Source organism: Priapulus caudatus, unplaced genomic scaffold (assembly GCF_000485595.1).
Source record: "Priapulus caudatus unplaced genomic scaffold, Priapulus_caudatus-5.0.1 Scaffold233, whole genome shotgun sequence".
NCBI classification, from domain to species: domain Eukaryota; kingdom Metazoa; phylum Priapulida; class Priapulimorpha; order Priapulimorphida; family Priapulidae; genus Priapulus; species Priapulus caudatus.
The window spans coordinates 138,966-154,300 of NW_014577294.1; the positions used below are offsets into that span (position 1 = coordinate 138,966).

Sequence of the window (15,335 nt, forward strand, 5' to 3'; positions counted from 1 at the left end):
CATCGTTTCATCGTTTCATCGCTTCATCGTTTCATCGTTTGTAAAAATCGTCTGGTGTGCGGTGGCCTTAAGCAGCTCGCAGCTTGCAAATACCGTATTTCTGGAGCCGCGAATCAGCGTGTGAACGCTCGGCCGCGTATTTGTCTCAGATTCGGTATTTCGCAAATACCGTATTTCTGGAGCCGCGAATCAGCGTGTGAACGCTCGGCCGCGTATTTGTCTCAGATACGGTATTTCGCAAATCCGGTATTTCAGAAATACGAGGTCTCGTGTGAACGAGGCTAATGTTGCTACACGCGGCGTCGCAAATTCTCGAAGTGTTAAGTCCGCGGCTTACTTTCGACAGTCAGGTGGCATTTCTGCTCGCGAGTGCCGAATGAGTTGGATGCCTGTAGCTTGTAGGCTCCTGCGTCTTCCATCTTGCATCGACTGACCGTCATTGAGTAGTCGCTGCCAAAGTATTTCTGCAAGTACTTGACGCCTTGAGACAGCGGTGAATCATCCTTCAACCTGCACGGAAGAAAACAAAATACCGTGTTATCACGGTCTCTCAATGGTTAACCTTATACGCCAGTGAATATTGAATGATAAAAGACGTCTATGTTCGTGGATGTTTATCATTACAGAAGTATTCTATGTTTAATTATTTCACGTTTATCTGAACGCCACCGGAAATTGGCGAGCCGCGGCACGTGGGAATTTCTTGTTGTAAAATACACACACAACTTATTGTCAAAGTAGCAACCTTGCTTCTTTCCACCCTGAACATGAGCACTCTGCCATCACTTAATTTTCACCATGATATGGACAGCACGACAGGTATTCCCGTCGCAGTACGGTTTTACTCACCAGGTGACGATTGGTGGGGATGGCGCAATGATCCTAGCATTAAACTTAGCACTCCTGCCCTCGATGGCCATCGTACTGTACGGCTTAACGATAAACCTGGGAGCTGCTTCGTAGCGATCTGTAGGTGGAAATACACAAGTATATTTGGAACTATTACCAATAGATATAACTCGCACATACGCACGCGCGCACGCACGCACGCACACACACACAGACAAACATCAACCACCATTAACCAAATAACTAACAACTTGGTAACAAGCAATCATGTTATTCATTTTTTAAATTGATGAATTTATTAATTTTTACGGTAATGTTAAACATACCATTATTAACTACATGTCATAGCAGAAAATGACCCAAGAAACTCGATAAGCGGAAATTTAGCAGCTAGCAAACGAAGACAATCTTGCTTGTACGGGGTAGGTAGCTTCTCGTAGAGAAAATTACATAACCGAAAGACTACTCTGTGCTACAAGTCCTCCACTACATGCTAGCCGAGGATTCGAGAATTGCGCTTACCCCATTCTCCTTCAAATATGTTGTATTCCTGTGGTCTAAGCTTGCGCAGAGAACTGTAGTTAGCCAAACGACCAATGCCAAGATGGGGTTGTGGCCATGCGCTCTGAAAGTACAACGTGAAAGTTACCTATCTATTTAGTAAATGAAGTTCGATGTTCTTTTAAGCAGATTGCGCGTATCTTGCTTCGTATATTTTATAATTCACTCAGGTACAGTTAAACCTGTAAATAACGGTCAATCAAAGGGAACGCCAATTGTGACCTTTACAGACAGATGTCTGATGTACAGATCTGGTTACACTGTATAACTACCGCTCAAGGGTAACGCCAAAGGTGCCTTCAATAGGCAGATGAACGTTCCATAGAAGTGGGCTATTTGAATATACCGACCACTCAATGTAAACGCTAAAAATGTGTTCTCTAGACAGGTGTCCGTTCTATAGAGGTAGTTTCGCTGTGTAACTATCACTGGCGTGAAATGTAAGGAATGTATTTTATGGACAAACGTCCGTTCTATGGAGGTAAACGCTAACACAGGGTTGACTTTACTGGCGGCTGCGACGGAGAACCCGGCTACACTCACGTATTTGTCGCGGATCTTGTCTCTGAACTGATGGTATCTCTCGTTGGGGATTTTCTGATCCAAGGTGCCAAGTTCACCCTTCAGCCACGGGTGATCCAGCGCCTCGTGTACAGTCATCCTCTCACTGCAACGGCACGCACAGCGATAGATAGATCGATTACACACATACACATAAAAAGATCATACACTCAGACACACGCAGATGCACGAATCGCGCGCACGCAAGCACGCCCACACATATACATACGCACTCACACACGCACACGCTCACACACGCACGCACACGCACACGCACACGTATACACGCACTGACGCACATACTCACATACTCACACGCACGCGCACACGCACACACTCACGCGCACGCGCACACGCACACGCACACGCATGCACGCACGCACGCACGCGCGTGCGCGCGCGCACACGCACACATCTCGCAGTAGAAACCTCTGACGTACGTTTTGTCAGCCATCAGTAGTTTCTTGATGAAGTCCTTCCCTTCGTCGGAGATACCGCGGAAGGCGGACGGCTCAAACGCCCAATCGCAGCGCCGCACGTTCTTCAACGTCTCTACGTCATCGTCACCGGCGAACGGAGACAATCCGCTAAGCCTGGTCACAGAGAACAACATGGAGGGTGAGCTAATGATAGAGATGAAGACGTATAGAGCTGATATGGCTTCAACTCTTGTTGCGCAAACCCCGAACGTTTTGCCAGTAAAGAGGATTGATATAAAGACAGAGGATGGTCAATGAAAACAACATGAAGTGTGGTTAATGATAGAGAGAAAATGTGAAGACCTTCAATTACTTCATTACTTTAAACTAGAAAGCTCAGTATGAACCCAAAATGTTATAATGTGATTAGACGAATTTTACTACACTGTTCTTCATTTTATATTTGCTTCTTCGACTCATTTTGTTATCTACTCTTTCACTTGCTTAACACATTCAAACAGAGGGGACTAAGTCACAGCTGATACGCTGAGCATCCGTCGGGAAGAAGCTTACACTTACAGCACATAGGAAAGCACTCCGACTGCCCACATGTCCGTGTAGAACCCAACAGGCTGCCTCTCAACGATCTCTGGCGCAGCAAAGTCAGCCGTGCCTGTTGTAACGTAAAACAATTATGATAAAGTCCCTCCGACAAGTCAAAAACGAATTGATGTAGAGAGACGCGAGAAGCACATTAGATATATAGTCGCAGCACTGTCCAACCACACGGGTTCAAACTACGGGTTGAAGTTGCAGGTGGATTGACGATTTTGACATCCTCTGATCCGCTTGTTTACACCTGCGTAATGCTGCCCATGACAGTTTCCACCCCTTCACACCTACATGGCATAATGTTGCTCATGCATGTCTGCTTCTCTCCGCTTATATATATATACATATATTATATATATAATATATATGTACATATTGTATTTTACATATATATTTATATTATGTTCTTCATGTCAGCTCCTCTCCGCTTCTACGCTCTCACCTGTTGTGATATATACCGGCTCCTTCGGGTTCAGCTTCGCCGACAGTCCGAAATCGATCATCTTCACGTCGGTCGACTTATTCGTCGTCGCCATCACGTTCTCGGGCTTGATGTCGAGATGCACGATGCTGTTCTCGTGCATGTGCCGCAGTCCCTGGCACACCTGCTGCATGTAGTGTATGGCTTCGGCCTCCGTCATCTTGTAGTTGTCGGAGGTGATGCGCTCAAACAGCTCGCCGCCGGACAAGCTGCGCGAAAGTAGAAGAGTAGGTTAACACTAATTGTGTAAGGATAATTATTGTTATTATAATTGATGATGATGATGATGATGATAATGATGATGCTTAAAATTATTATTATTATTACTAATATTATTATTATTTCCAAAGTGGATCACGGCATTAGCCGGTGGTTTCTGGGTTGGCCGTGTCCCAACCTGGGACATAGGGATTCAATCCAGAATTTTGCACTTATTATTATTATTATCATTATTATTATTAGCATCATCATCATCATCATCATCATCATCATCATCATCATCATCATCATTATCATCATCATCATTATTCTTTTGTCATCATCATCATCATCATCATCATCATCATCATCATCATTATCATCATCATCATCAATATTATTTATGTCGTACGGTACAATGCCTGCTGCCGTCAGGCGGCACTTACTATTCCATGATCATGCACATCTCGTCAGGAGCCTCGTACGCATCGTGAAGGCGCAGCAGGTTCGGGTGATGCAGGTTGTTCATCGTCTCGATTTCGGTGCGTATGAGCGCCTTCTCCTGCGGGCTGGTGGTGTTCGTGAACTTAGCAGCGAACGCGTTACCGGTGGCCTTCTCCACGCAGCGATGAACAACGCCAAACGCACCCCTGTAATCAAGAGCAGCGCGAATGTAAGTAAAGATCGGTATAGAGATTATAGTCTAGCGAAGGTTCTAATTACAAGAGAGCGAGGAAGGATATCGTTGACACACGCGGTCTGATGTTAAAGGAGTCGAGTAGTGCGCGACGCACGCACGCACGCGCGCGCGCACACACACACACACACACACACACACACACACACACACACACACACACACACACACACATATATATATTTATATATTGTTTATTAATCTATTATATTTCACAATCGTACTTACACTCCCAATTCTTCCAGTATGTCGTAGTCATCATATACGCTGCCATGCTTGATCTTCACCGGCGGCTGGGACGGATACTTCTTGTTGTAATCGTAGACTTGAGAAAAACACGCAGACACATACCAGTTAAAACTTACATACCGTAATAGCAAGTGTGAAAGCATAGTTCACGAGAATATATCTCTGTGCTAAGCATATGTGAAACGGATGTCTGGACCGTCTCTTCGGGACGCAGGTCCAGTACGCTTCCTACTCAACGTGGGTGGTTGAACGAACTTAATACTCGATGCCATTGATCTATACAGTTGACGGATGAACTAAGATATATATATTGGTACCCGCTTCTGGTTCATTTAAGGACAACAAGGTAAAGTCTTTTGGAATTGAATTAAGTACACGTTTTTAGAAATTTTCTAGAGTTCGTGTAAGTTTGTTAAGTTCGTTTAAGTTCGTTAAGTTCGTTTAAGTTCGTTCACAATAAAACATGAGGCTAATGAACATAGGCCACGAAAAATAACATATACTTACAGAATCGGTCATAGTTATCTTGTATCGGTCCCCTTCCTCTGATCTTCCTGCCATGTTCATCTATAAATATGCCAGAGACACGTGTAAGCCACAGCAAGGTAAAAAGCAAGGTCATTTAAGTCAATGCTTGTAGGATATTTCTTAGTTTATGTATGTAAATATAGATATAGTCAACTCATAATTACCTTCATATGGTGGGCCCTTCTTTTTGTTGTATTCGTCTGATTCTGTGAATAGTCAAGCAACATCAGCAAATGTAATATCACTCAACAATAACTGCTTATCCATCTTTGAATATCACATATTGTTTAAATATGTGACGAACAACGACCGACGAACGAACAACCGGTTGAAATATTATTGGAGTTGCATGTTTTTATAGTTTAAAAATGCAAAAAATTATATCGATTATGAGTTTGGCGAAAATCAATATGTTATTATTATTGCTGGTTTACTTAATTGATAGTCCGGCACCAAAGACTATCGCTGTAAAGTTTCTATGATGGGGCTTTTGCTGCATGGTCAATGATAATATGAAAAACGGACAACGGTTGTCTTGAGAGAGGATTACTCGAGGAACTTCAAAACCGTATTATCGTTTTAATTTACGTGTTCCGAATGTAGCGACTTAGCTGTTGAAAAAAATGATACGTGGACAACAGAAATGGAGAGAGAAGGGGGATGCGAAAGACAGCGCGCGTGTTTGTGCGAGAGAAAGCGAAGAGAGAGAGAGTGACAGAGAGAGAGACATGGAAAGAAAGGAAGATAGAGCGAGTACGTGAGAGAGAGAGAGATAGAGAGAGAGAGAAAGAAAGATAGCGTGAGCATGAGCGAGCTAGAGAGAGAGAGAGAGAGAGAGAGAGAGAAGACGCAGAGCGAAGAAGAGAGAGAAGAGAGAGAGGTAGCGATGTAAGAAAGAAGCGCAGAGAGACGAGGAGCACGAGAGAAGAGAGAGCGGACGCAGAGAAGAGAGCAGAGAGAGAAGATAAGCATACATATAAGAGTGCTATAATTTTTTAGTTTTTTATTGCAGTACCTTGCGACCGACAGTGAATCAGCACTCACACACTGCATATATACTGGCTACTCGCCTGCATATTTTCACGCACGTTTCCAGCGAGCAGTGAATGTATAGAAGAAGTCCATTCCGTAGAATGGTATGGAAGAAAAGTCGCAGATAATAGTTAGCGCCACAGCAAATTCTAACAAATGTTGATAACGGATAATAAAGCTATGCTAAAACCAAACATGTCAGACCAAACAGACAGCATTGTAGCCATAGAATTTTGAAAATGCTGTTAATAGGTTTTAAAGGTAGTTTACAAATGAAATAATGACCAACATATTAATAAAAGTTGTATTGCACAATACACAAATGCTAATTTGTAATAATCTGACACATTAGGTACGTTGATTGAACTAAATGCATATAATTAATAAAATTCCACGCGAAATAAATATTTTTCAACTAGGAAAAGGTAATTGTTAGCAGGCAACACCTAACAGCAAAATAAATATTACAGTAATTATTATAATTCACAATCCATGCTTAACTATATATGCATAAAATTTGCAGTTGAACACGTTTATTCTCCAGAAGATCTTCGAGAATAAATCTCATTTTTAATTTATTATTTTGCCAATTATATTAAAAAATCAATCACTCGCTGAAATAACGTTGCTGCAATTATATAAATAAATAAATAAATAAATAAATAAATAAATAATTAAATAAATAAACAAATAAATAAATAAATAATTAATAAATAAATATATCTATATATGAATGAAGTCAAATTTAAATATGTGTTTGAATACAACTAGTCTCATTTAAATCTAAAGCCGAAACAACGAGTTTGATATTATCAAGAGTAGATGTGTTATTATCTACTCTGATATTATTGATCAACACCGCTTCATATATCTGTCTAGCTAACATTCTCGCGTTCTATTCTAACTCTCTCACAGCAAAGAAATTTCTAGCAACACATCCAACACAAATGCAACGATAAGAACTGAACAGATTTACAGACCGTAAAGTCGGCTACGAAATCGAACACTCGTAAAATACAGTGAAAGAAACGCAACGACCAACGCTCTACCGAACGCACACCCGAGGAACGAACAGCATAGCGTGGACTGCGTTGCGATATGGAGAAAAGAGAAGACGGGTGAGGGGAACCATTCAGGCGCTCATAGGGTCTATGTCCCCAGGGTACTGCCGAACGCTACCTGGGTACGGTCCGTATACCGAACAGTACCCTGGTAAACTATTTGATATGGTTAGGAGTGTAGGCGTATGGAGTTATGGCAGAAAGAAAACTAGGGTATACGAGTAAGCGTAGGCGACTCCCTAGACTCGTTAGTGGAGTAGGCGAGGTACGGTCCGGCATATTAGATAGTACCAGGGTACGTTCCGGCAGTACCCTGGGGGACATAGACCTTTTCAGCATTACAGGCGTAGACTTACCCTGGGTCTTGATAGGAGCCGTTGGTTCGCAGGGCTCACTCCTGCCGTAGAAATTCTCGGCACAGACTCGGAACTGATATTGCTTGTTAGGCTCGAGGTTTTCCATCGTGTGGTACGTGAACCTGCAATATGACGGCGTTATAGAATTTGTGGGTGAGCTGCAGCTCCAAAACTAGTAGAGGTAAAAGTCGGCATTAATATAACCATACTTGATGATAATATGAAACTACATCACAATCAATGATTATTACATTTTAGCATAATATATACTAGATAGATAGCGACAGAGAGAAAGAGAGAGAAGGAGAGAGAGGGAATGGAGGGGGGAAAAAGAAAGAAAGAAAGAAAGAGAGAGAGATCCCCGAAGGGAGGGACAGAGCGGACGGGGGAGAGCGGTTTTTGGGGGGTGGGGAGAGAACTACGTACCTTTGGCTACCGACGCGGATCCACTTCAGAGGATCTACCGATGGCTCGCACTTCTCGATAACGTACTCCGTGATGAAGCTGCCGCCATCATTGTTCGGTGGTTTCCATGACAACGTGACGGAGGTGTCGCGCACGTTCTCCACCAGAGGGAAGCGCGGCGGGTCCGGCTTGTCTGCAACGGAGACATAACGATTATTACCGCACCGAATTATTGAGAAATCTTAAAATACATTTTAAACTATAGATTGCCCGCTTCGTTTCCGAACCGCTTAGGGGGAATCTTTTCTAATTTAATTTAATTTACCTTATTTATTACTTACTACTATCTTACTTTATTCAATCTTATTTAATTTCATTTAAACGTATTGTAACGTAGATACAATTGTTTCTGATATTTTACTATTATAGTGCATTATTGGACTATTTATGGTTAATATACTATACGCAGCAGGTCTATTCCCGGCTTACCGTTGATCTGTATGTTGATGACAGTGCTGTCCTGACCTAGGTTGTTCTCGAGGAATAGTCGGTAGGGTCCGCTGTCCTTCTTATCTGTGTCTCTGATAGTAAGGATGGCGTGCCTCTCTCCCAACTCCACCTGTACGCAAACAGTGATCGTTACTAACGGCCACGAGGTGGTTCTCTTACATTAATGTTTACCTGATATTCTTATAATTAAGAATAAATTAATATTATATAACATTACGTAAAAATTACACATTTATATATAATACTAAATGATAGATAAACACTGTCATTAAATGACAAATATTTGTTACTAATTATTGATTAGCTTAACATCAGTAGTATTTTACCTTGTATTGGCCTCCATGTTCTATGTCCTCTCCTTCGTGTGACCAGATAGCCTTGGGTTTCGGGTTACCAGTGAACGGTATTTTGATGACGATTGTCTCTCCCTTTTCAAATGTAGCAACGTCAGCAAACCGTGGTGGTATGATAATCTTCGGTGGTGCTAGAGAGAAAAAGCAAAATGGCATTAATTGACAAGTAAATTGGTAAACGAGTAATTATTTACAGGATAGATTGTGTTTATGAAAACGATTTATGATAGATGATATATCATTTTTGTTAAAAACCTAATGCTAAAAACAATTGCTTCCATCATATCATATTTAATCATACCTTGGATTTTGCAATCTACTTCTTCTCGAGTGCATAAATAGGCGGAACGAAAAATTATTGGTTTACGCAATATATTCAATTGTTAAACTGAGTAACACACGCTCGCACGCACACGTACACGCATAAACACACGCACTCACGCATACACGCACACACATATATTCACACTCCCATCTCTCGGTATTTTTCTTTTCTCATCTCCCTCTCTCGCCCTCTTGCGCACGTTCTCTGTGTCGCTCTCTCTTTCTCCCCCTTCCTCCCCCCTCTCTCTCTCTCTCTCTTGCACTCACGCCTTTTTTGCCTCATCTCTCTCACCTATCTCTCGCCTAGTTCTATCGCTCTCCCCATAATTCTTTCTCTTTCTCCCTCGTTCTATCGCTCTCCCCATAATTCTTTCTCTCTCTCCCTCATTCTATCGCTTTCACCCTCCACGTCGGTGACTCATGCACTTTCGTTCGGCCGCGTTAACTTACACATGATAGTGAGATCAGTAACTTACACATGATGGTGAGATCAGTAACTTACACATGATGGTGAGATCAGTAACTTACACATGATGGTGAGATCAGTAACTTACACATGGTGGTGAGATCAGTAACTTACACCATGATGGTGAGATCAGTAAGCTTACACATAATGGTGGATTTAATATCTACACATTGATGGTGAGAGTCAGTAACTTACATCATGATAGTGCGATCAGTAACTTACACCTGTATTGTGAGATCAGTAAACTTACACATCGATGGTAGATCAGTAAACTTACACATGATGCGTGAGATCATAACTTACACATGATGGTGGAATCAGTAACTTACACATGATGGTGAGATTAGTAAGCTGACACATGATGTGCAGATCAGTAACTTAGCACATAAATGCGTGAGATCCGTAACTTACACATTGATGGTGAGATGCAGTAACTTACACATTAATGGTGAGCCATCAGCTAACTTACACATGATGGTGAGATCAGTAACTTACACATGGTGCGTGCAGACTCAGTAACTTACACATAATGGTGAGCATCAGGTAACTTACACATGGTGGTGAGATCAGCTAATTACACAGATGGCTGGAGGTCGACACCACCAAATGAAAAAAAAAATTGGTGAGATCAGTAACGTAGCACATGATGGTGAGCATCAGCTAACTTACACATGATGGTTGAGATCATCTCGTGATGGTAGATGCAAGTAACTTACACATATGGTGAGATCAGTAACTTACTACATGGTGGTGAGATCAGTCAACTTACACATGATGGTGAGATCAGTAACTTACACCATAATGGTGAGATTAACATTGCTTACACATGATGGTGAGATCAGTAACTTGACAGCATGCATGCGTAGATCAGTGACTTGCTTACACATGAATGGTGAGCATCAGTAAACTTAGGCACATGATGGTGAGATTCAGTAAACTTACACATGATGGTGAGATCAGTAACTTCTACACATGATGGTGAAGATCAGTAAAGCTTACACAGATGGTGAGCATCAGTACCTGACACATGATGGTGAGATCAGTAACTTACACATAATGTGAAGATCCGTAACCTACACATGAGCATGGTGAGATCAGTAACTTACACATATGGTGAGATCAGTAACTTACACCATGATGGTGGAGATCCAGTCAACTACACATGGTGGTCGAGATCATGCCACTTACACATGATGCGTGAGATCAGTAACTTACACATGGTGGTGAGATCAGGTAACTTACAGCATATGTGTGAGATCAGTAACTTACACATGAATGGTGAGATCAGTACCTTACACATGATGGTGAGATCAGTAACTTACACATGATGGTGAGATCAGTAACTTTATACATGGTCGTGAGGATTCAGTACTTTACACTATGATGGTGAGATCAGGTAACTTACACAGGCATGGTGAGCATCATAACATTACACATGAGTGGTGAGATCACGTCAACTTTACATCATGATTTGTGAGATCAGTAACTTACACATGATGGTGACGATCAGTGACTTACAACATGGTGGTGAGATCAGTAACTTACACTGTGTGTGAGATTCAGTAACTTAGCATCATTGATGGTGAGATCAGTTAACGTTAGCGACAGTGATGGTGAGATGCAGTAACTTATCACATGGTGTGCAGATCAGTAAACTTACACATGATGCGTGAGATCGCCAACTTACACATGGCGGGGGAGATTTTTCAGCGTAACTTACACATGATGGTCGAGATCAGTTAACTTACAGCATGCATGGTGAGGATCAGTAAGCTTACATCATGGCTGGTAAGATCAAGTAAACTACACATGAGCGTTGAATCTATGTAATATACACATGATGGTGAGTCAGCTAACTTAACAGCATGATGGTGAGATCAATATACGTTAACACATTGATGTAGAGATCAGTAACTTACACATTATTTGTGAGATCAGTTAACTTACCATGATGGTGAGATCAGTAACTATACACATGTGGTGGAATCAGTACTCACATGAATTGTGAGATCGGCCGCGAGAGGCGCGGGAGCCAGCTTTGTTGAGCGCCCTGGCACACGTACTCGTCGGCGCCTCGGCGATACATCTCGTCATGACAGTGAGGGAAATGTCTAGTCAGCCGTCCCTGGTGCAACTGTTGTACCTTTCTCGCCGTCCGAAGCTCTCCTTTCTGGTGTAAACCAATTAGTACCTTGATTGTGAGGTGCAAAGAATGGTTGGTGAATTTGAATACATGCATTTACTGGGTCTACGAGCTTTACAGCGGTGATAGCGTTATTCGGCGATCGCGATTGTAGCGGTACCGCACGGACGGGGGCGCCCGCGGGGACGACGGCGCCAACCACACCGCGAGCCCGGCGACGGCCGGAGCACGAGGACGGGAGGGCCGGGACAGGACCGGGGGCGGGTCGGGGTTGCAGAGAAAAAAAAGGCATTTTTTGTACATATATTAATATTTCATATGAAAATGGTCGAATATCATGCGATATATATCGCGAATTAATATTTTAATTTGTTTTTTGGGCGCATGCTATGCGGCCGCCGGTTACGGCAAACGCTTTCATATAATAAAATATGCAGTCTTGTGATGAATAATTTTTACTGATATGATATCAGCATGACAGCATCTCACCATTGTGATTAGTAGGCCTGTGTAAGCAAGAATCTCGCGCATTCAAAACTTGCCGGACTTGCCCTGTACGCCCGTGACGGGGCTTTCTTTCAGTTGACCGGTACCAAACTCAGGTAGCACGCGGGCTGCAATAAAGCCAATCACGGCGTGGTCATTCAAGTTACCTCATGCTTGTAATGCAGCGCTGCTTGACACACATGCATTATTCAGCCGTGTTGACTTTTATACTGTCTAATTAAATCGATCAGGCTTGGAATAGACTTGTATTTTACGCATGTGCAGAATTCGCATTGATAGTTGCATATCGAATTTCAACGTTCGAATGGTTAACGTGGTACTCGGACTATCATGTGGCGCGCTACTCGTGGGTCCTTGACCTTGACAGGGGTGGAGTTGATGAAACGGCTTCGCTCGACCGCGCCTGCGTTGACGGCTATGATGCGGGAACTCGTATGTCTGTCCTCGATCAGGTTAGGCACGTTGAATGATGGTCGCGGACACAGCGACGGGTTGCATCGCATCCAGTCGGGTAGAGTCGACTCGCGCTTCTCTACCAGTAAGCCCTGCGATCTTGCCGCCGACCGTCCGAACGTCGGTCTGCTCCCAGCTGAGGCTGACGCAATAGTCGCCGCTCCAACCTGTGATACCTCCGGGATGCCGGCGGTTTATACGCTGGCGGTCTGTTCGCGAGAAAAAGCATCATATGATGTTTAGACAGTAGAGCGCTGAAGGATAAAATATTGGCGCTAAAAATGTTTGATATAGAATTATATTGTACGTGTATCAAATGCCACGTACACGCACGCACGCACGCACGCACGCACAGCAGCGCACGCACGGCACGGCACGCAACACACATATTATATTATGGCACCGATGGTTGTAATCTAACTGCCATATTTTCCTTTATAGGAATTGCATGTAGCAATACTTCATCGCAATTACGGCCTTAAGATTTACCGGACCTACAAATAGCAAGCCAGAATGACTGTGTACATGTTTAAAAAAAAAAAGCAAGTAGCATTGCCTATCTTACTAATCGTCTCTGCTGAAGAACTTGAAACTAGACTAACTCGTCATAACTAAGCACACGACATATGGCGTGCGCTGAGCGATAACGCGGGGGCATTTTGATGAGGCACAAAACGTTTGACAGGACGTAACCGAACGGCAGTTTCGGCAATCGGACAGGTAGATCGGACACCAGTGGCTTCGCTCTTCCGCTTTTGCGTGACAGAAACACACGCGGAACTCATCACTGTTGCCCGTCAATCAGACCCTGAGTTGTGAACTAGTATCCTGCAACGAGTAAATCCACAACAACTTGTTAATATCACTATTTATAAAGAGATACTATAATACTTATATAGATTATAAAATATTATGTTGCATATACAGACAAAACGTTAGGTGATACTTAAAATTCTGCCTGTTATACACGAACGACGAGCGCAATAGCGAACGCCGGAGAATTATTAGCAGGTGCGGATTATCATATCCATTTAGTTTGTTGATGTTTTGCATACAACGCTTATACAATTTACTATCCAGGTATATATTCAACCATTATTATTATTATTGATTATCTTATGAACTCGTGGCAACGAACAAAACACTGGAACCGGAACACGGCATTAAAATTCATTTGCTGTTCAATGTGTTTGCTAAAGATATGAGCGATAACCAACCGAGAGAGACAATGCGGACGCACCTTGCAAGTCTGCTGTTGGCGGTTGCCGAGGAAGGCGTTTGGTCGGTGTGCTCGCTCTCGACTTACGTAGTGATTCACCGGACTTCACCATCGTCCTTCGGTTGGCTTCCGACGCGAGCGTGGCACAGCTTCTGTGCGAGACATCGGGATACATCGCAGCTGTCCCGTCGGTTTCGGTTGGCTTGTGCCTACCGTGTCAGGGACGAACACCGATATGATATAGTATATAATATAATATATATATATATAATTATATCGATAGATAATAGATAGATACGATACGATCAGATAGATAGATAATAGATAAGATCAGTAGATAGTAAGATAGATAGATAGATTAGATAGGAATAGATAGAGTAGATAATAGATAGATAATCAGCCATAGACTAGATACGATATAGATAGCATAGATAGATAGATAGATAGACTTAGATAGGATAAGATAGAAGATAGATAAGCAAGCACACCTATCGGGATTAAATCATGCATTTTAAAACTAGATGTCATGCTCCTATCTTATTATAACAATTGGTCTTGCGGGAAAGGTATGCCCATAAGAGATAAATGTCAGGTCTTGAAACATCCAGGGGCACAATGATCTAACCAGTGCGCATTATTGCAGTATGGCTATGGTGATCATTTGTGTTTTTGTATCCTAATTTCATTTTTAGCTCCAGCTCTATACTTGCTATTTTACGCGCACACGCAAATTTGTCGCAGTATTGCCGACATGTTCGTTGTTAAGCACGTTTTTAAAACGCCTCTATCCGTACGCTGAGTTGGTCAGAGCTGCCTGTGAATCCATCCACCTTAATCGTCGCCAGAATGCACATAGTCGCCGCTAATGTTGTCAATGACAACATCTACGTGGCTACACTGGGTATAGCCTAGCCCTGCACTTTGACGTTGACAGGCCAGCGATCGCAAGTGCCACTGTCCCGTTCTCAATGACCAACTTGTATTTGCCAGACACCATCTCTGAGCGTCCTTCGAAGTCTGATGTCGGACAAAGTCATCGAATGGAACACTTTACGTCTTCATCGTTCGTCCTGTACCGAATCAAACGTCGTAATTTTAATAAATTAATATTTAATTGAATGATCAAACTAATCCGGATGAAATGTATCGCCCCTATAAATAAGACATTAGTAGGCACTGACTCTCGGCACGTGTCATCGCCTATATGCCACGACTATAGCAATAAGTAATTTGCAAACAAAAGCGTAAGAAAGTCGTAAGATGAAATGTCGTAAATTTTTGTGTACCTTGACTTCCTTTCCGTCTTAAGGCAGCTTGACTCTGAAAGGTCCATCACCTCGAACGAATCTGG

General features: G+C 42.7%; 1 protein-coding gene across 1 annotated transcript in view; it reads right to left on the reverse strand.

Moving 5' to 3' along the window:
• Positions 1–15,335, reverse strand: part of LOC106807761 (twitchin-like) — a gene marked incomplete at its 3' end in the record, with an annotated part of 171,136 nt that overhangs the window by 2,134 nt on the left and 153,667 nt on the right. The window contains 15 exon segments of the mRNA XM_014810212.1: positions 338–510; positions 850–967; positions 1,372–1,474; positions 1,954–2,077; positions 2,412–2,564; positions 2,970–3,063; positions 3,445–3,692; positions 4,128–4,331; positions 4,607–4,703; positions 5,135–5,194; positions 5,320–5,364; positions 7,605–7,726; positions 8,031–8,202; positions 8,499–8,628; positions 8,846–9,003. Of these exon segments, the coding sequence (XP_014665698.1) occupies positions 338–510; positions 850–967; positions 1,372–1,474; positions 1,954–2,077; positions 2,412–2,564; positions 2,970–3,063; positions 3,445–3,692; positions 4,128–4,331; positions 4,607–4,703; positions 5,135–5,194; positions 5,320–5,364; positions 7,605–7,726; positions 8,031–8,202; positions 8,499–8,628; positions 8,846–9,003 (2,001 nt within the window).